This window comes from Erigeron canadensis, chromosome 5, assembly GCF_010389155.1.
Source record: "Erigeron canadensis isolate Cc75 chromosome 5, C_canadensis_v1, whole genome shotgun sequence".
Lineage (NCBI taxonomy): Eukaryota > Viridiplantae > Streptophyta > Magnoliopsida > Asterales > Asteraceae > Erigeron > Erigeron canadensis.
The window spans coordinates 5,168,132-5,189,866 of NC_057765.1; the positions used below are offsets into that span (position 1 = coordinate 5,168,132).

General features: G+C 32.3%; 1 protein-coding gene, 1 long non-coding RNA gene and 1 pseudogene across 4 annotated transcripts; 1 reads left to right on the forward strand and 2 right to left on the reverse strand.

Moving 5' to 3' along the window:
* Nucleotides 1-4,996: 4,996 nt before the first annotated feature.
* On the reverse strand, nt 4,997-6,037 carry LOC122601055 (ATP-dependent DNA helicase PIF1-like). The gene has a single exon (XM_043773832.1). It carries the CDS (start codon nt 6,035-6,037, stop codon nt 4,997-4,999), a length of 1,041 nt encoding a protein of 346 aa, XP_043629767.1.
* Nucleotides 6,038-6,926: 889 nt separating this feature from the next.
* LOC122601056 lies at nt 6,927-16,066 on the reverse strand (annotated as a pseudogene).
* A 1,394-nt stretch (nt 16,067-17,460) lies between these two features.
* Nucleotides 17,461-19,680, forward strand: LOC122599970. 3 transcript variants are annotated; one of them, XR_006323974.1, is made up of 6 exons: nt 17,461-17,635; nt 17,714-17,791; nt 17,944-18,067; nt 18,183-18,246; nt 18,642-19,056; nt 19,458-19,680. It is a non-coding gene; the product is annotated as an uncharacterized LOC122599970 (long non-coding RNA). The 3 variants fall into 3 exon arrangements; XR_006323973.1 differs by having other exon boundaries at nt 17,717-17,791; XR_006323975.1 differs by lacking the exon at nt 17,714-17,791.
* The last annotated feature ends 2,055 nt before the right edge of the window (nt 19,681-21,735 follow it).

Genomic DNA, 21,735 nt, shown 5'->3' on the forward strand with positions numbered 1-21,735 from the left:
CCGGATAAACCCGAAGCCCGGAAACACTTGAAAATAAAAACCGAGGACCGGACCGTTTAGATATCAGGCGGGTCGGTTCAGTCGTGGGATAAACCGGTACGGTCTTGGTTAAAAGCCATTATGCACGAATTGTTTCTTTTGTGTTTTTGCAGGCTACATTTTTGGTATTGCAAACTACCTATTGGGCTTAAGCCCACCGATGCATTCCAGATTTCCAGCAGTATCAAGAAAAAAATATCCAAACAAGCAGAATGCAATATCGGTTCCTTTTATCAATAGCGTGACAAAGTACCCGCGTGTTGCAGCGGTGAGATGGTGAGGGTGATAGGTCATAGAGTATGATAGGTGTTACGAAGTGATAGGTCATAGAGTGTGATAGCAACATGCCTTAGCCGTCTGGGCTCCGCGCTCGGATTTAAAAATTCGTCGAAAGTATATTGAATGACATCTCTAATAAAAGAGCATGAAATTTTAAGAACACCCATATAATTTTTACAATTTATCGATATACGCTTTTGAAATAAAATATTTTGAATGAATTAGAGGAATAAAATGATTTATGGAGAAGAGAGAAAAATAAGTCGTTGAGATTTGAGGAGGGAGAAAAAAATAAGTGGTTGAGATTTCTTTTTAAAGATATTATATGAATGTTGAAATGTTGAAAAATTTAAAGTTAAAAAGTAAATTTGCTTTATAATATAGTATAGATAGGCCATTTTATCAATATCATTCCATATATTAAATTTCATTCATAGACAATAAAATCATATTGGTCCATTGGACCACCCATATATATTGTAGTATCATAAATCTCGTTTGCGCAAATCATAATTTCAAGAGATAGGATGATTATGTATTCTTTTATGAGTATATCCCCTCAAGTTGTTTCTAACTTGAGGGGTTAAATTAGAACAATCTTGACCATTTGATGAAAATCAATGGTAGCCAATGGGGTTGGTGGCCTATTGGTAAGGTCTTTGACTTTAGGGCAACCACCTGGGTTCGAGTCCCACTTCTCATATTTGTGAGGGTGGATTAATAGGGATTTTTCGAGAGTCATGGGTTTCATCCTAGGCATGCATGTAATTTAGAAGTAATAATAGATTAGAATGTCGTTCTAAAAAAAGATTGAAAGATCATTGATTTTAATTTAATGGTCAAGATGTCCCCAACTTGAATCCTCACCCTTTATGGGTATATATATGTATTATATACACACACCACACACACATATATAGTAGCAAAGAAGAAGTAGAAGAAAGAAAAGATCGATTATACGTACCATTGATGTTGAAGAGCGTATTTAGAGTGATTAATCGCTAGGTTTCTTTTCCTCCCGGCTCCAAACGTGCTAGTGTGAGACAAGGAAACGTTTGTTTGATTGTTCTTTTTTTCCCCTTTAAATTATAAACACCGGTCAATATGCTAGCGGAATATTAAAAGCCCATTACTCAAAAGCCTTATACTTTATTACACCTTTCGGGTTATTAACGGGCTTCAGGGTTTTTTTTTTTCCCTATTTAGACTGAACCATCCGAAGATCGAAAATCCACAATTTTATAATCAGTGGACCGGACCGATTAACTACCGGCCGGGCCGGGCTCGGTCGTGCTTCGGGTTTTCAGGCCATATACTTATCCTTAATAGACTGTTATATTTTTTGTCTCTAAACTTTAACTTGTTCTTGTTGGTACCTGCGAATCGTTCATGCTGAGTATTTGTTAATCGACAGTTAGCTTCCATTTTCAGACTTGCATTTGGCACAACTTGAACCTCAGTCTCTCAATACACAGACCCCTAATGGTGTGATAATCACATGAATGGTTACCATCTAGCCACTCCTTTAAACTTTTTAATGTCATGTTCAATTGAGCCTTGCATATTGTAGTTCGTCTTCGCTTGTGAGATATGTTTCAAGCTCGGGTTAGTTTGTATATATAGTTTGTTTGCCTAAAGAGTCTAAACGAGTAAAAACTTAGCTTGATGAAAGGAACATGCATGGCTAATTTACTTATTTCCGGTTTGTTAAGGTTTTTGATACATATCCGATGCTTAATCGTCAAATATATATGGATTCCAATTTGGTTTAGTTGTGCCATTGTTCATATTCGAAAATGAATATACATGAACATACGAAATTTAAGATTTAAATACATATGGGATGAAATGAAAACATCAGAATAACATGTAAACAATCCTAACAAAGAAGCCTTCATTGATAACTATCTTTCAATTAAAAACCAATATTACTAAATTGTATGAGCGACAATGATATGTTTATTAACAACGTGCATGAAATGAGAATGAAATGAGAATATAAAGGCTCTAAGTTTGTGGTCTCAGAAACCAATAACATTTTAATACAATTCCTCCATTCAAGGAGATATACAGGGGTGTTTGGTCTTACCTTATTTAGGCCGGTTCTTATGGGGCATCTTCCCCTGCGTCCGAGGCTGTGTCTGATGTGTTGGAGGGAGAAGACACTAGGGATGGGTATTTGGACCGAAGCCCGTAACCCGACCCGGAACTGACCCGCCCGAAACACTAATGGGCCGGGTCGTGGGTCACGTTTTAGTGCATTTGCAGGTCACGGGTTGGACGGGTCGGGTCGGGCCGGCCCAGGTCGGGTGAAGCCAAAAACCAAAAATTTGTGACCCACCCGAACCCGACCCGACCCGGACCTTCACTGGCCGGGTCAAGGTTCCATTTTTCATGCTTTCACGGGTCGCGGGTTGGGCTGGGTTTTGACCCGTGCACATCCCTAGAAGACGCTATTAGCACGAAGTGCGTTTTCGGCGACGTCTAGGGGGTTTCTTCTAACTTTAGACGCGCGTCCTATACTGATGTGAGGGAAGAATAAGGGGTTATGAGGAAGGGGTGTTCTTGAGGTGTTTTAGGAGAAATAAAATCTAATGAATAGTGGAAGAATATGAGAGTTCCTATAAGGAGTGGCGTTAAAAGTTGTTTTCAAATTTTATCTCATTTAAGTGTTTTCATTTTACCCAAACGATTGTAGCTTTTTTTAGTCTAAAAAGGTTAGTTAGAGAAGTCATTTTTGAGTGGCTTTCCTGAAAGAGATTTTCACGAAAAGTTGAAACACTAAAAAAAGTCTTAAGCCCAAATCGCGATAGCTAGACAAAATCGCATAAAGAACCTTAAAATTGGTACGAGAAATTCAAAATCGCTACGAGATCTACAAAATCGTTATGAGATTTTTCAAAATTACTACGAGATTCTAAAAATCCCTACAAGAGTTTGCAAAATCACAATATGTTGACTTTGATTTTTTTTTCCTTTTGCAAAATCACAATGTGTTTTGTTGCGATCTTATCCATAAAAAATATAAAATTTTATGCGATTTTTATCCATAAAAAGATAAGATTTTTCAAGATTTTCTGAAGATGCATACATAAAAAGTACGCATTATATGACTTCATTGAATCTAGCCTAATACTCGTAACATAATTAGCTAAATATATTCCAAAAAACATTAAATTTTGTACATTTTATCTATAAAAACCTTTTCTCACTATCGCTACCATATATAATTTAATTATATTATATATATCTATTAAAAGAGTAGAAATCCTAGTTTTTTAAAACCCTCTGCAAACTCAAAGCTACGTTAACAAAAATGCCACGTAGGATTTCAACCTATGTGGCATCTTCATAAATTTTTGATAATATTTATTTTATCTTATTTATATATATATATATGTACTAAGATTTTTTTTACCCGCACGATGTGCGGCTGCTTTAAAAAGGTGCTCAATAAAGTGAGATTTGAGTTAAACTTGCTTAAAAAAACATTTAATGAAACGCTTAATAATATGTGAACAAATGAGTTAATGGAATGGATCAATAATGATCGTAAAGAAAAACATATGGACGAACAATCTATTTAGTTTCAATTAATTAAATTAGCAATAACGTATTCATTGCGGCTGCTTTAAAAAGGTGCTCAATAAAGTGAGATTTGAGTTAAACTTGCTTAAAAAAACATTTAATGAAACGCTTAATAATATGTGAACAAATGAGTTAATGGAATGGATCAATAATGATCATAAAGAAAAATATATGGACGAACAATCTATTTAGTTTCACTTAATTAAATTAGCAATAACGTATTCATTATCCAATCATTAAACTAATTGTAATATACACTTGTTTTGAACTAACTCTTCGTCTACCATCATAATATTTTTCTCATCATCACAATGAAAAATTGTATTGTTAAAAAACAAAAGAAAAAAGAGATTATATTAACCATTATCATAAAATTCAAAAAAAGATCAAAGAATTAAACCAAAAATTGTACATAATTTTCATAGTGATATGAACGAAAGAATTAACATAACTCTTTCAGAAAGTTATGATATTATACAAAGCTCTTAACTCATATAAGATTATAACTTAGTGGTGATAAAAAAGCTTATAAACTTAAAATATTGCCACTAATAATTAATGCGATAAGAGTTCCAACTAACCAACGGCCTGAGCAAATTTTCATATAATCACCATAAAAAAAAATGAAAGGAACCTCATATAAATGTTGAATAAAAAAGATAATGAAATATCATTAGGTATAGACGTGATTTTTTAAACTAAAGGGAAGATATTATTTTATCTAATCAGAATATCTTAGATTCTTACAATATATATATATATATTTATTTATTTATTTTAACATATATACGTTCATTTGTTTTCTAAATATATAGTTTATTTAAAGTAAAATATGGAGTTGACACATAGGATAAAATCTTATGTGGCAATTTTTCAAATTAGTTTTATATTGCAAGAGAGCTTTAAAATACTTGGTTAACTATTGTTTTATAAGAGTTATAGATATATTAAAAAAACTAGATTTAGACCCGTGCGTTGCACGTTTATAAAGTATAGATTGATATTCATATAAGCAGTAAATTTTATTACAAAGAAAAAGTTATAAAGATTAAATCTATTAAACATGGAGTATATAAAAACATATCTTGAATTATAAATCTGTCAAAACCTCCTTGAAGACCGCATTTTTAGTGGTGTTTGTAACGTTCCCCTCTTTGTCCAAAATTAAAACCCTCAAACCTTGTTTACTTTTGACTCTTGAAAGTGCTACATAAAGTTGACCATGACTGAAGACTGGGTTCTTTAAGAATAAACCTACTTGGCTCAAACTTTGTCCTTGACTTTTGTTAATAGTCATAGCAAAGCAAACACATAAAGGGAATTGGCTTCTTTGAAATCGGAAAGGTATTCTTTTATCTGATGGTGTTAGTTTCATTCTAGGAATGAAAGTAATTTTCCCAACATTGCTTCCGGAAATTATCTCGGCTTCAATAACACGTTCCCCGAGTTTCCTTATTTTAAGTCTTGTACCATTACATAATCCACCTGGCTGGTCGATATTTCTAAGTAACATAACTGGGACTCCTTTTTTTAGAGCTAAACGATGGTTTGGTATGCCAGCTACCTTAATAGAATTTAGGAAATCTTGATTGTATAAGTGTTGGTTAAAATCAGATCCGATTTCCGATTCACAGATCGAATCAGAACTTAAATAGACTTTCTCTTCTCCGTCAATTTTCTCCATGACTGTTTCATTGATGAGATCAACTACTTCATGTGTAGGTGCGAGAATTGCTCTGTCTTGAAAAAAAGTTGGATCCAACATATTAGAGGAGATGTCAGGATATATTGAGTCAACAATTGAATCAATGGGTTTGTCACTTTTGCCTTTTATGAGGATGTCATCCGGAATCTGAATTGTTGCTTCGCCATCATTGGGTTCATTTATTGTACCATTTCCGATTTCCAAAAGCCATTCACCAAATTCTTTTATGTCTTCCAAATCAGTGGATGCTCCAACAGTTAGTCTCATATTTTTCGTTAGCTTCAAAAGTTTACAATGATGCCACAAATATGATGATCTAAGTGAAGCCATAACTACATCTTGTCTTGAAGCATTAGGGATTACTGGCAGCACTTGTCTAAAATCACCGCCAAAAACTATAACTTTCCCACCAAATGGCTCATTCATGCTGTTTGGGTTGGTGATCTTAGAATGTCTCTAAAAGTCCTATCCAAAGATTCAAATGAATGCTTATGGACTATTGGTGCTTCATCCCAAATAATGAGTTTTGTTTTACGTATTAGTTCAGTAGAATCACTATCCGGACGAATAGAACAAAATGATGTTTCATCAATATTTATTGGAATAGCAAACCTGGAATGAGTTGTTCTTCCACCTTCAAGTAATAGTGCTGCTATCCCACTTGAGGCAACATTCAACACAATTTCTCGCTTAGAACGGATTGCGGCAACTAATGTTTAACAAACGAATGTCTTGCCTGTACCACCATAACCATACAAAAAGTAAACACCTCCCTTGTTTCCATTTACAACATCCATTATGGTATGATATAGTGTTCGTTGTTCATCGGTTAATGCTGAATAAAGTTGTTGATGTTCGATTCTTAATGATGTAACATTATATGCGGTTGTCTCATCATCAATCAACCGATTTCCTTCAAAAATGGATTAGGTTATTTTCTGGATGAGGCATGGTGTCATAATCAGTCAAAGAGCGACCGGTCCTTTTCAAAAGTTGTTCCATTTCGTTTAATGTCAGATTTTGGATTTCATCTTCTTCCATTTCGAGACCTGATTACATATCGCATAAATTAGATACCATATTTAGTAAAAAATAATTTAATTCTACTTGTTTAACAAAACATATAGAAGTTAATAAGGATATAACCTTGGTTTTGATGTATAAGTCTTTCCCTATGCGATATATCTTCGGACAAAAACTTCTATGTTTTGTTCCAAACAGTACCGAGAAGGGTTAGACTTTCTGATATCAGTAGCATAACAAACATTGTACGGAGAAAATGTCCAGAAGTAGTGTTGCTAGCCTCCTCAATGCACTAAATGTATTCATTATCATCATCCAAAAGTCCTAACTCGTAGCAAGCCTCTTTAAAAGTTTTACAGACCTTCCCATTAACTGTTTTGATTTCCTTATATGATCTTGGCCCTCTGACGTGATTAAGCAAGATCCTAAGATAAAATAAATCACCTTGTGAAGGGGAACAATGATGGATTCTCCCTATAGGTTTCCATCCATTTAAGAAACTTGGATGTATTAACGGATTGTTTCTCAAGCATGTACTCAAAAGTATCTGGATCAAATATTACGCTATGTTGTTTTTCCAAATGAAATGGGAGCCTAATCACTGTTGGATGCCTTTGATGAATATCATAGGCAAATATTCTCCATGCAGCTTCACATGCGGAAACAAATCTGTTTTTTTAATAAAGAAAAGAATAATTATGATGTACAATAGTTAGTTGATGGTATCTATATATGTAGACATATGCATATAAAACTTTGTGAAAATAATGGGAGTTAGTATTCATACCTGCAATAAAAAAACTCTCGAGTTTCATCTTTTTCTTCATCATACAATCCTGCTGTAACTCGATCTGGGCCCTTGTTAATGTATTTGAACAAATATTTAATGGATCCATACTGATTGCACCATTCTACGTTAATATGAGCTTGAAATAATTTCAAAAGTGTGCTGTTATAAGGAACAACATAGTTGTTATCTAAAGGGACATTGTTTTTTATAACGGTTCGGCCATTATCACGTCTTCGATAAAGTGGGAACCCTCTTTGTCAACAGATGTATCTTCAATAAGTGGTTTGGGGTAATTTTTGAACATTTTTTCTCAACCATACATGGAGAATCCAGATTAGCTTCACCACAAGGACCGTGAATCATAAAATCCTTTACCAAGTTATATAAGTCAGGGTCGGTTTTTTCATCGGGGATTTCAGCAGAAATGGTGCGATCAATATCTTTAGGTTCCGGTAATTTGTATTCTTCATTTAAGAAAAGACAAATGTGTGCATGTGGTAGTCCTCGTTTCTGGAACTCGATGGTGTATACATCTGTCAAAGATTAATTATAATGTTAAAAATAATTTGATATTTATAATACAATTACAGTAATGATTTTTATTTAAAAAAGGTGTCAACTTACAAGCTTCCGTAGGTCCAAATAGTTGTTCTTTTGTAACTATCTTGATTAGTTTGTTCAATTTTATCTTAAACATTCTTGCGACATAGTCAGCTCTATCCTCTGCACTAAGACCTTCGGCTGTCAAGATTCTTATAAGTTCTGGCCACTTTGGGTTGCAAGTAAATGTTATAAAAAGATCAGGATAACCAAATTTCTTGCAAAGTGCCATTGCATCAAGGTAGTTTTGCATCATATATCTCGAACTTCCAGTAAATGAAGATGGCAGGATTACATGTTGTCCAAGATAAGTTGCTTCTTTGTTACCTTCATTCATCGCCTTGACCAAGTTTTTGTAACTTTCACATCTCAAGTTGCCTTGATTGCATCGTATATATGCTATCCTTTCAGACTCGATCATGGTGTATGCATCAACTAAAAATTGTTGTAGAAGTTTTCTTGATTTCAGTAGCAATCTTGGTATATGTCTTTGTTGAATCATGTAAGCAAAAAATTGGCGCATTGTTACCCTGTTTGATTTGCCTGTATTAAGATTAGCTACATTCTTGTGATTTCTGTCTACACGATAGCCATCTTCTGCATACAAAAAAATCAAGGGATATTGAAGGGCAAGGTATTGTGGATGAAGTTCACTTATACGTTGTAGTTGACCAGAATGACTTTCAATTATTATGTCTCGGTTGTCATAGGTATAATCAATGTCCCCGGGGATCAAAGCTGCAATTTCTGGTGCAGTTGGAAGATTATAAATCCTGCCATCCTTTTCTCTTGTTCCTATCAGCTTCAACTTGAATGTTTTGTTTGGATTTTGTTCATACCTATCCCTGGCTAGACGGAACATTTTAACCAGTGGGTTACAGTTATCCAACACTTCTTTAATCTCCTTGATAAGATCTTTGTCTAACAGTTCGATTTTTTTTGAGGATGACTGGTCATTTGGTCTATTGATTAATAAATAGGTAAAATTTATGTTAATCAACACATACATTAATAAAATGCAATAATATTACGATTAGTTGCACTTAAATATGGAGTTTGAAGGGTTTTTATTGGTAACAAACCTGACTGCTTTCAATCTGTGTTCAACCTCATTTGTAGTGTCATAGATGTACATCTGTGAAAAAATTGGACTTGACTCGTTAGGAGGAACTAAACTGCCCAATCTGTGACAATTCTCACCTTGGATGCGATATATATGGGCCTCGTCCGTTATTAAGTTTAGTATCGACTTTTCCACCCATGGATGTAAAAGAGAACATGTTGTATCGACGAATATTATTCAAGAAATGTTTGCTTTTTGGGTGGTTATTTGTATACAGGTTGAACAATAATTCAGGAGGTTCTTTTGGGAAAACCGGAAGATCAACTTTTCCACTGTTACAACACAATGTATATGTTCCTGTTTTGCCTTTGGCGGTACCTCTTAAAGTCTCGCTATACCACAGCAATGCTCCGCATGATTGAGAAGGGTAAATTGGATCACCTTCGTCAATGTACTCTATTTGATATACAAAGAGTAATTTTGTTAGATTTTGATATAAAAACATATACAGTATATAATAAAGAAAAGCATATAGATGATGAATTAAGTAAAACTATACCATTTGAAATTCCACGTGGAATGACATTCGTATTGACATCTTCATCATCAACATCAGCAGCAACTCTTTGGGTGTCTGAATATGTATAACCATTATTCGATGTATTTCGTGATTTGTTTCTCTTTGCTTGCAGTATATCTTTGCTCCGTTTTCTGGCTTGAGAAAAAGCATCTTTAGAAGTTTCTTCATTCACCCGTGAAGTGCTGCCAATGGTTTCACGTTTTTGCTGCAAAATTGCTTTTCTTTTTTTTCTTGATTCAGTTGTAGGCGAAGTTGTATTAAGTGGCTGTCTTGTTCTGGGTACAGCAAAACCATCTTTAAAGGTTATCTCATTGATCTGTGAAGTGTTGGTAAGGGTTCCATGCGTTTGATGTAAAAAACCTTTTTGGTTTTTTATGCTTTCAATTGCAGATGAATTTTTGTTAAGTGGCTGTACGGTTCTGGGTTGAGCAAAAGCATCTTTAAGATTTACTTCTTTGATATGTGAATTGTTGGTAAGCGTCTCACGCTTTCTCTTCAAAATTGCTTTTCGATGTTTTCTTGCTTCTGCCGCAGATGTAAGTTTGTTAAGGGGGTGTTTTGGCAAATTCTCTACAATAATAGATAGTAATAAGATAATTAGAGATATTTAAGTTTATTGTTCTTTTATTTAGTCTCTACTTCTTTATTTTGATTATTTTTTATTTTGGATTCTTTTTCTTCACGATACAACTATGTCATTTAATTTTGATGTGTGTCATATAATTTTAAATCAGTTAGAATAAGGAAAATGAATAGCGTGACACTATATTAACAACGTACCGTAATGAGGATTTCTAACATTACTCTTTGCTTCAATAGCTATGCCTTTGCCTTTATCGAATATGGAGTGTGAAGTAATCAAAGGGTAGGATTTTGCATAAATATTTACTGATGTCGTACCACCATTTGACGATGTTGTATTTTGTTTTGATCTTAAAGATGTACGACGGCCTATCCTTGATTGTGATGTATGATCTGTTGGAATCTGAGTTTGAGAAATCTCAAAATAATGCAACAAATTAGTAACTCCTTGTTGTGAAATCTAAATTATATATGATAGTATATACAGCAGACTAAAGATTAATGGAACGATATGTATTGGTTATATTGCTTATGTGTCAAAGTAAATTTAAGCTTTAATTATTAGTCATATTAGTTTAGTTTAGTTTATTTATAACATAAACTTAAGAGGGATAAGGCAGATAAGCGTGATTTGGTTTTGGTTGATATGATATTCTTATGATGTAACCAGATATAATAAAACTCGAGTAAAATAGATCTGAAAGAAACTTAAATATAAATAAAAACGATTAATTATTATTATTAGAACTAATAAAGCTATTAAATATAACTACTGTTTATAACGTAGAACGAAGGGAAAACATTAACATGTTAATATTCAAGATAATAAGAGGAAAAATAAAACATATTTTGATTTTGATTTACGACCCAACACTTTCTTCAAATTAGCTATTTTGTCTTCAAGTTCAACAAAAATTCTCTTAGCTTCTTCATGGTCTTTGGCAACTTTATTCAGATGTCCTGTAACATAGTCAAAAGTGCTAGACAATTTTTTCCCTATGTTTCTACAGTTTTCCAAATCCGTTTCAAGATTTGTGAAGCCTTCTTTGAATTTTTTTCAAAGTGTAATATCTTCATTCGATATGTCACCTACAAAAACTATTATAAGTATTAGAAAATTTATGAATAATCTGGAATAATAATGCATATTTATGTAAATAGGAAGTTACCATGGTCAGTTTTCTTTCGTTTATATAAGCTATCAAACACCTTTGTGAACGTTGCTGCTCTTTTGTCAATAGATGCCAAAACATGGTTAATCTCCTGTTAAGTATGTCCAGTTTGATCAAAGTTTGCGATTATGTTGTCAATCCGGCTAGATAATAAGTTACTTGTTTGATCATCCACATTGAGATTTGTGCATTTTCTTTTCAAAAGTGATGAATCTGTGATGATATATTACAAATAACTTATAAATATAAAATAAAAACTTATGATCCAAAAGTTAATTGATTAGTAAAATTAAAAGTTTATAAGAAATTCTTACCTTGATGTCGACCTGCCATCGATTTAACAAAGTAAAAGAATGTGAAAAAATTGTATTACAATATTGATGATGATGTCGTAAATTAAGGTCTATTTATAAAAGAATGAAAACTATAATAAAGGAAATTATGATTCATCTAAAATTTATGGAAAGTAAGGTATAATTGTTTCGATTTGTCACATATATATATATATATATATATATATGGAAAGTAAGGTATAAATAGTTATTATAATAACCCAAATAATAATAATAATATATGTAAATAGGAAACTCATAACATGTTAAAAAAATATGATTGATATTATAATTATGTAGAAGGACCAATAATTATGATCATGTAGTATTTTGAAATTATTAATATACAATAAACTTATTAATATGGTAATAAGACTCATATATTTTTCTTACCAATTATGGATCAACTCTAAATTAATTTTTGAATTCTACATCTAAAGATTATATGGAATCTCCGGATCTATGCTTATTTTCAACTCCTAGTAGCATTTCGTCGCTTATTATGTTCTTCTTCGTCTCTGGGTGCCAAGGTATCCACCGTAAGCCTTTCCTCGTTTGAACGTCGCCCTTAATTTTAAGGTTATGCCATCCTAAGGTGTTGCTAAATGGACGGATCTTATCAACGTCCATGAATGATAAATCATAGATCGAACCACTGTATCGGAAAATTTGGGTGGTATAATATCTCATCCATATCCTCTCAAATTTTTCATGTTGAAAGACGAAAAACTACATTATATACTCACTTAGACTTAGATAGTAGATACTTATATTATATTATTTAAAATTTTAATTAATAATCTTAATAGATATAGATATCACGAATACCGCCACATTGCATGGAGAGCATGCTAGTTATTATTTATCTTAATTAATAAGTTCCAACTGAGTATTGTTGTTAGATATATTTTTTAGATTGACAATGAAGGCTTAGATTAAATGGCTGGAGTTATTCTTGGTTTTACTTCATGTCATGGGTTTGACTCTCTAGAGTGACATGTCCTGGGGTTTTTTCTTTGAATTACCTATAACGGCTTATGGTCTACATCTCGTAGTTTAGAGTACGTGCATGGCTTGACTATTATAAAGTGAGGTGTCCCGTGGTTGTATGAAAGTTTTGAATTTTGATTTATTGATCACAACGGTGTTGATTTGGGAAACAATCCTGAGTTTACTGGTGACAATTATAACAGTGATAGTGGCTTTTGAGGGTAATTAGTGTTTTCAATACGTCTACATGGTATATAAGCTGTCAAGTGGCATTTTTCTTTAAAAGGTGATATAATTATCATGTTGTTATATAGTACGTACTGTTTTTAAAAATTATAATGTAATTATTGGAAGTGAACACCTTGACACCGTGTTTAATATCATGGAATACCTTCCTTAATATTATGGAAAACTTGTACAACAAACAGGTATTGTTAACAAACCGTTTCAACAATACCATTTATCAATTTAACATGAGGAAATAAACTATAAATATTATAAAAAGAAAAAGGAAACCATGAATACATTATTATCCATTATATCTCAAAAGATTATTGTGTGAAAGAAACCATTGTCAAAAACTATTGAAAAAAGTAACAGAGTGCAAAACATGACATCCATGTCCAAGAAAATCGGGGGAAAAAAAAATCTAAATGGATAACACATTAATTGATGGACCTATAAGACTACTCCTCTTCAAGATCAGTGCAATGAAGGACCTTTCTCTTCTTGTTCATTGAACACTCGACAACTTCGGGATCATTGTCCGAGTCAGTTGTTGAATTTTTTTCAGTTGGACTTCTCAATGAGGTTTCACTATCAGCTACAACAGATGACGTGTCCTAATACATAAAATAATAAGGTTTTAAACAATTGTAGGTTTACAAATTAACCAATTAAGAACTTAGAGAGATAAGGGCAGAGTTTTCATACCGTGTCCATATTGAACTTCTTTTTAAAAGCTGCAATAGTTGGATTATCATCGGTGATTAAATTGACAGTATAGTAGTGATAATCCTCTCGCCTATTGTACTCTGAAATTTGAAACCTAAAGAGATAAGTTTTGCCAATAATTTCAGTAAGTTCTTCAGGAATGATATCCGGATCATCAAGATATTTTTTCCTCAGATCATGAGCACTCATTCCAATCAGCATCTTCATATGGTTGTCAAACAATTTGAATGATGAAGATCCGGTATCGTTAATAACACGGATGCACACATTGAACCTAGTATCAAAATAACGGAAATAGTTTATCATACATGATTTATAATTATTATCTATGTAAACTTTATATATTATATCTATTATTCAACCTATTTCGGATAAAGAGATTTAGGATTAGGACCACATCCAGGGCACCTTAATCCATTACCAACATAAGTCTCTGTTTTTTCGGCTTCTTTTATCTTATAAACCTTTCTGCGGCAACTTTTACATGCTGAATGCCACCATGGTTCGTCAACATCAATGCTATCAATTGTTGCACATGTAACATAAGAGCCATCCTAATATTGAAATAATATATATCAATAATCATTCACTATATTTATGAGCGCAAACTTGTTACTTGTGAAAACATAGGGAAAATATGTATATGTACCGGTTCATGTGTCATATAATCAGCCAAAGTCACATGATCACAATCTTTTAGAAAATCATCTAGGCTCATGATTGTAGACTGACAACCTTCGATTTGTTCAATTTGACCGTTTCCATCATATCTGAACATTTACATGATATATTAACATTGTATATGTGTTTGATGTATTGTTTTACATAATTATATGGAGAATTCGATAAAACATGATGTTATTAACAAAATGTGGAATTACCTTTCTACAAATGCTTTTATCTCATCAATGTCATTGTTGACAAATAGCTTGGATCCATTAAAAGTGTTTGCAACACCCTTATTTTCTAGATTGATAAATATTGAAATTCAAACATAAGAAAAAGGTAAAAATGTTAGAATAGATAAGTACTATAAAAAAAGGTTGTTAGATATATATATTTAAAAAAAATAGATACTTACTACTAATGGAAAAAGTTAATATAAATTACCTCTGTACTGGTTAATCTTCCCAAACTGAAGGATGATGACAACCGGTCGGTCTTGGTCTTGCTTTGAAACCTCATCCGTCAGAAGTTCAATAAATTTTCCAAACAATGTCAATTTGATTTGAACTGATCTGAAATATAGAATGCAAGGGACAATCCATAACTTTGAAATTAACAAACGAAAAAATAGCACAAACTTGAATCTAATAGTATACAGATCTAAAGATGAATGAGATAACTTACTCTAAGTCCTCAAGATAACAGACCATCCTGGTTGATTCGACACCTTTCCTGTCAAAGTTAACAATATCTCCCATCTTGCAAAGACGTCCAATGATATCTGATCAATATTGTACATGGAATTAGAAAAAGATATATGTTCACATTAGTTAAAAAATAATGAAACAATCAGAAAAAGATATATGTTCACATTAGTTAAAAAATGAAACAAAGGATGTGTGAAAACTAACCTACACAATCATTATCTTTAATCTTATCATTAGTGGCAATATGAGTAAAAGATGTGAAGTTAAAAGCATGGCGGGATCCAGTGAAATCTTGAATTGGCCAAACGATAGTGGTTGGTGAAAATACAATCTTATACTTATGCGCAGTTGGCAAAAATTTATGACCTTGGACAGTTCCATTAGTAGTAACAGTGAAGTTCTTCATAAAAACTGTTGCACCGTCAATCATAACATTCTTCCACTGATCTATTGACTTTCCTCTTATTAAAGCCGCTATTCTACCTCCTTGTTACATTAGTATACCATATGCGTTAATTCTACAATTACAATCTAAAAGGTTAAAAATATGATGAGTAAACTTTAACTAAACAATACAAAAAGTTAGAACAAAGAGGTATTTTCATACAGCCATATAATACTTGATATGAACTGGCCAAGGAGGAACTTAGTTTGGAATTGTAGCCGTATAAGCCTTATTAGAGATATAATTGATATGAGTTAGGTGTGACATTGTATTATTAAGCGGCACTGTTAATATATCATGTTAGTCCAATTTAGGCAACACAGATAACCCAAGTCTCAGATCACACACAAACAAAAAGCCAATTACGGTAAAGAAAGTAAACACACAATATGATGAATAATATGTCAAACCTGTTCATCCCCCAAGATAAGTTCCAACATAGGATCTTTACCACTAACAGCTTGCCACCAAGCATGCAAGACTCGAACTCTTACACTTGTATTGCGTGTCCTAGATGTTACCGTTCCAAGCATGGTTATGGTTGTCTCCATCTTACTGAAACATGAAGTTTTTATGTAATAATTATAATCAATAATTTTTAATAACAAATAATATGAAACAAAATCACAGGTCATTGATTAAGAACATGATTTACTCACAACCATTCTTTAATAATAGTTAAAATTTTGGTATATGAGGGCGAATACTAAATAATTAAATAAATAAAAAATAGACCCAAAATAGACCCATTGATTGATTAATAATCTGTTAATAAGCAACAATACATAATACCGACGGAATGAATAAACGTAGTGAAAATTACGGAATCGTAAATAGAACGAATTAGGGTACCTGAATTAGGGTTTCGTGAGTAAATCGAATTGGGAATTCGTTTAAGTTCTCGTACGTAAATAAAATTGGGGATTCGTGATAAACCCATAAGATTTATAGACATGAGATTCATAGTAATTAAGGGATTTTTGAGTTTTTAGGAAAGTGAATATAGTTTTACAGCAACTCAATTGAACGTATGTATGCGGGATTTATTCTTTGAGATATTGATGAGTGGGCGATGTATTTAAAGTTTTGTTTTGGAGAATACATTAAAACTGCTTTGTAGAGTAAGTGGCAAATCTGTGTTATACGTTTAACATAGGTCGCGGGTTCGAGTCCCGTAAAATAAATTTTATATTTAAATTAATTAATTTAAGTTCAAGTTTTAAACAATGTACATGTGGCAGCTTAGGTGTTAGCGTTTAAGAGACTCACGACGTGAGATCGTCATGTAAGAAAAAGATGATGTGACGATATCTGAGGTATGCCACATCATCAAATTGAGATAAAGATTTATATATATATATAGAGATAATATTAAATAAAAACTATATATATACAAAATTATAACAAAACGAATCTCACCCATATATAAAAAATATATATATAATAACTAAAACGTCAATGTTTACTTATCACATATACTTCTATTTTTTTAGATTTTAATTATTAATTTGTCAATATCTAGCTACAAAAGGTATAAGATCATTTAATTATTTAAACCCCAAAATCATAAATCATATGAATTCCAAAACTAAGGTTATATAAACATTGTAGGTTTATAACAACCTTGTTCTGTCTTTAATTTGTAAAAAAAATAAACATTGTAGTTTTAATTATATTTAATAGGTTTTTTATGTATGAATTCTTTTGCAAGATAATAATGGGAACATTTATTATTCACTAAAGTTTTATAACACTACTAGAAACATGACTATCATTGACCCGTTTTTTATGACCCACGTTAATAGATGACGCACAAAGTGAGAAATCATAAAATAATCCGTCATAACATGTAAAATTTGAAGGGTTATGACACGTAATTTTTGGTGTCATAAAAAATATAGTGTAATGCCGAGTCCACTTACATTTGTGTGTCATTCTCAGGTGTCGCCTTATAATTTTGTTACCCATATAAAAGCTTATAATTTTTTTTCAATCAGATCGAACCTATGCTTATTTTTTTCAATCAGATCCGGAAGCCCTAAAACCCTATAATTTTGGCAACGAAGAGGAGCTCCAAAATGGATCAACCAATCAATCAATTCAATAATCACAAATTAATGGTAACGATTCTTCCTTTCTTTACAAATTCAACAATATTTCATTGATTGTAAGGATTTCAATATTTTGATTATACGCAGCAGAAGAAGAAATCGAAGAACTTGATAGTTTGTTTGATTACACTCGTAGTTGTTTAGAAATCATTCCCCTCGATGACGGTTCGTATATAGATACATACACATATATATCATATGTTTTAATCTGAATTATTTAAGTTGTATCATAAAATTATGTTATTTGAATTTGAATGTTTTTTTTAATTTACTGAAGTTGATGATGATTCTAATCCTGTTATTCCTTCGAAACGCAGAAAATCCATTGATTCAATCAGATCCTAAAAGTATGTATCGAACTCTACAAGTGGCAAAATCAAGGCGACTATGAACAACAATCAAGGCAACAGCCAAGTGAATATTGAAATCTGTTCTCAAAAGGTCTTTTTATTATACAAATTTCATCTGTTATATATAAATACATCAATTAAATACAATTAATAGTTTATACATCTGTTATTATAAACCTGATAAATTTATCTGCTTATCTTGACAGTGATGGCAGCAGAACTAGTACGTGTTGTAAAAAGTGAAAATAAGGGTGAGCCTGAAAGGCTGAGGTATTAACATTCTCCACATTTCATACCATTTGTTCTTTGGTAATAAAGCCATTATGATTTTGATTTCACATACTGTTATCCAAGAAATCTATAGCTGGCACAAGTTCATATATTTTTCATTGGGCGGGTTAGGCAAGTTGGATAATGGGGTTCGGGTCAACATGTGTATTGTTTTTGTACTGGTCCAAATGGTAGAGCTGGGTGTCTGGGACTGGCACAACACTTCTGTCAGAAAATTTGTATTTGCTTATAAGTAATTAGTTTGTCTAATATGAGTATATGATCACACAATAATATTGATTACAATTCTAATTTAGTGTTATGAAAAAATGATTTAGAAGGTTCTATGCATCCCTTGACTTTTTTGAATGAATTTATTGACGGTTCTGATTAAGGAGGAACGATTGCCATTGTGTGCCAAAACATCAAGAAAGAGGTGACAAATCCAATGGGCATGACAGTTTGGGCAACAAGTTAAGATGGGTATATCACAAAACGTGCAACTTTTAAATGTGGTTGAATATGGATTGGTTTAGGGTGAACTGACCAGCCACCATATTTTTGTCCACTTTTATGGAAATAAATGTGGGTGAAAACGGATTGGCCCTTTATCAATATAAATACAATCCAAATGAACCCATTTCAATATAAATGAGTTTGAAATTGCCTCTTTAATGCATTGGGAGTTCACTGAACAATTGAATTTTGTGCGCATACATTCTTTCAAGATCAGTTGGTTATTCAACAGCTGCGTTTGCTCTTGCTGTTCTGGAGGGCAGCACACAAGCAGGTGTATGGTTTCCAGAAGAGGTACACATTGCTCTTGATGTTATTCTAGTAAGAAGTAGTCCATTGTGTCCTCTTTGAATGTATAAAAATGTTGAGGTATAATTCTGGTCTTAAGCTTGAGGGGGCTGTTTTGTGCGAGTTGAACAGCTGCACCACTGCAGCTGATCAGCCTCATTTTCCAGCTTGTAATCTGATTTCGACATTTCAAACGCGTCCATATTGTTGTTCCTTTAGTTTAGTCCTTTGTGTTCCTGGAAATTGGGTAATAATTTGAGTTTGTCGGGTGGTCTTAGAGGTCAAAAGAAACCTGTCAGTTCCGGAGTTGCGGGGCTGCTGTTGGCCGCCGATGTATATAAGTTAATTATAATAAGTTAATTAAAAGCAAATGTATTATAATACTTTTTTTGTTATTTTGGGAACAGGTGGCTAGCAACTCGTCCCAAAATGTCGAACTAGAGCTGCACGGATGACTCGGGTAGTCTTGTTGTATACCCAGTGGTCGATGTGGAAGTTGTCAAACTAACTTGTGAATTAGTATCGATATGTAACTTTTGTCGTTAATTAACTTGTGACTTATCGTGAATTAGTACTTGAATTAACCTCGTTGTTTATATATATATATATATGAAATGTGTTATTTTGATATTTGTGTTTTTAATTTTGTATTATCAGGTTTTTAATTATCATTTAATAGAAAATTAGGAACTGAAAAAAATTATTTAAAAAAAAAAATAGGTTATGCACCCAAAAACGGCGTCAGAAAAGAGGGTCATAAACCGAGAGTCATTGAAGGATGACGCCCAAATGCGGGTCATGAAAATGTATGACTGGTTCATCCTTGACGCGCTTTTGCGCGTCATCTGACCCTTTTATGACGCGCATTGCGCGTCAAGAATAGCTGTTTTTCTAGTAGTCTATCTTTCAACCATATGTTAAGCATTTGTAAGTAAAGTGTTCTTACATAATCGTTAACATATATATGTATTTACATGTGTTATCAAATCTGTCTTAAAAAGTAATTTAAAATAACGCGCGCATGGTGCGGGTAAAAAAACCCTTATAATATATATATATATATATATATATATAACTATAAGAGAGGATATATGTTTTTAATTATTTGACACTTAGGATTATCGCTTAAGTGTCATTTTATCCTATTTTTTGATTTTTTTTCCCTTTTTTGTAACATTATTTAATTAGGAGTTTTCACGGTTTTTGCAAAAAAGGGGTTGTGGAAATAGGATAACATATATGTATTGGAGGTGATCCCTACACAACAATTTTTTTGTCATACAGAACATTATATGCATTATAGTATTGTACTGTAGAACTGTATAATGGATATAATGTTGTATATGGTTAAAATATGTCGTGTAGGGATCATTACCCATAATTATAACTAGGAAATTTCCGGCTCCGCGTTGTGGGACATCAATTACCGTGTTAAAACGATTGTGTTATTTAGTATACTTGCGTTGAATTAACAAACCTTATGTCATGGATATGTTTGTTTAAAAGTTTATCATATCAAATATATATTTATTTAAAAACAAAACCATAATAATTTCCGTCCGTGCGTTACACGGTTTCAATTAGTTCGATTATCTTTTGTTATTGATGATTTATGAATGCTAAAATTTTTGACATATAAAATATACACTTACCTAAAGACGATACCACAAAAATTTAATCAAAGTTTATATTGTTTGGAAACCTGGAAACGATTATGTTTTGTTATTGATGATGTGTCGTTATATATGTTTGTTAAAAATCTTTGACATATGAAATAGATATTTATTCAAAGGCAATACCAAATAAAATAGTTTTGATATACTATTTGAAAACCTAAAAGAAAAAAACAATACGTAAAAAACCAAGAACTAACCCGTAATTTTAAACCTGAAAAAGATCTAATGTGGTAAAATTTGAATATTATTTAAAAAAAAAAAGTTTTCAATATAATTATTTGAAAATGCGAAATGAAAAACATATGAAAAAAACCAAGAATTAACTCGTATTTGAAGACCCGAACGGAATATGATTAGGCAAAATCCGAATAATGATGCGGTCTATAGCATGGACGAATAGTTTATGTTTTGTTATTGATGATGTGTCGCTATATATGTTTGTTAAAAATCTTTAATCTTTGACATTTGAAATAGATATTTATTCAAAGGCAATACCCAAAATAAAGTTTTGATATACTATTTGAAAACCCGAAAGATAAAAAAATATGTAAAATTCAAGAAGTAACCTATAATTTTAAAGCTGAAAAAGATCCAATATTTCAATGTGGTAAAATCTGAAAATTGTTATAAAAAAAGAATAAACATTTTCAATATAATTACGCGGATGGAAAAATGTAACACCCCAATAAGGCGGAAGCATGAGGGTTATATAAATAGCACAACACGACATGGAAGTTAAGTAGAGTGAATATAAATGCATAAAAAGGATCGAGTAATCCATTGGGAAACAACAAATCACGGATTCAAGAAGTCCAAGTCCAAGGCCAATTCTAGCATAATAAAGTAATCAATCTTCCAATACGTCCTTGAGCTAACCTGTCACTTGAAAAGTGTACTAACACGCGTCAACATAAAGTTGGTGAGTTCGTAGGGATAAGTAATAGGAATCAAGTGTCGGGATATCAACCGCTAACGATACGCGAGGATTAGAATACCTAATCACGTTTAC

Excerpts from the sequence above, each read along its gene's own strand:
- LOC122601055 (XM_043773832.1), bottom strand. The coding sequence starts at position 6,037 with ATGAATGAGCCATTTGGTGGGAAAGTTATAGTTTTTGGCGGTGATTTT.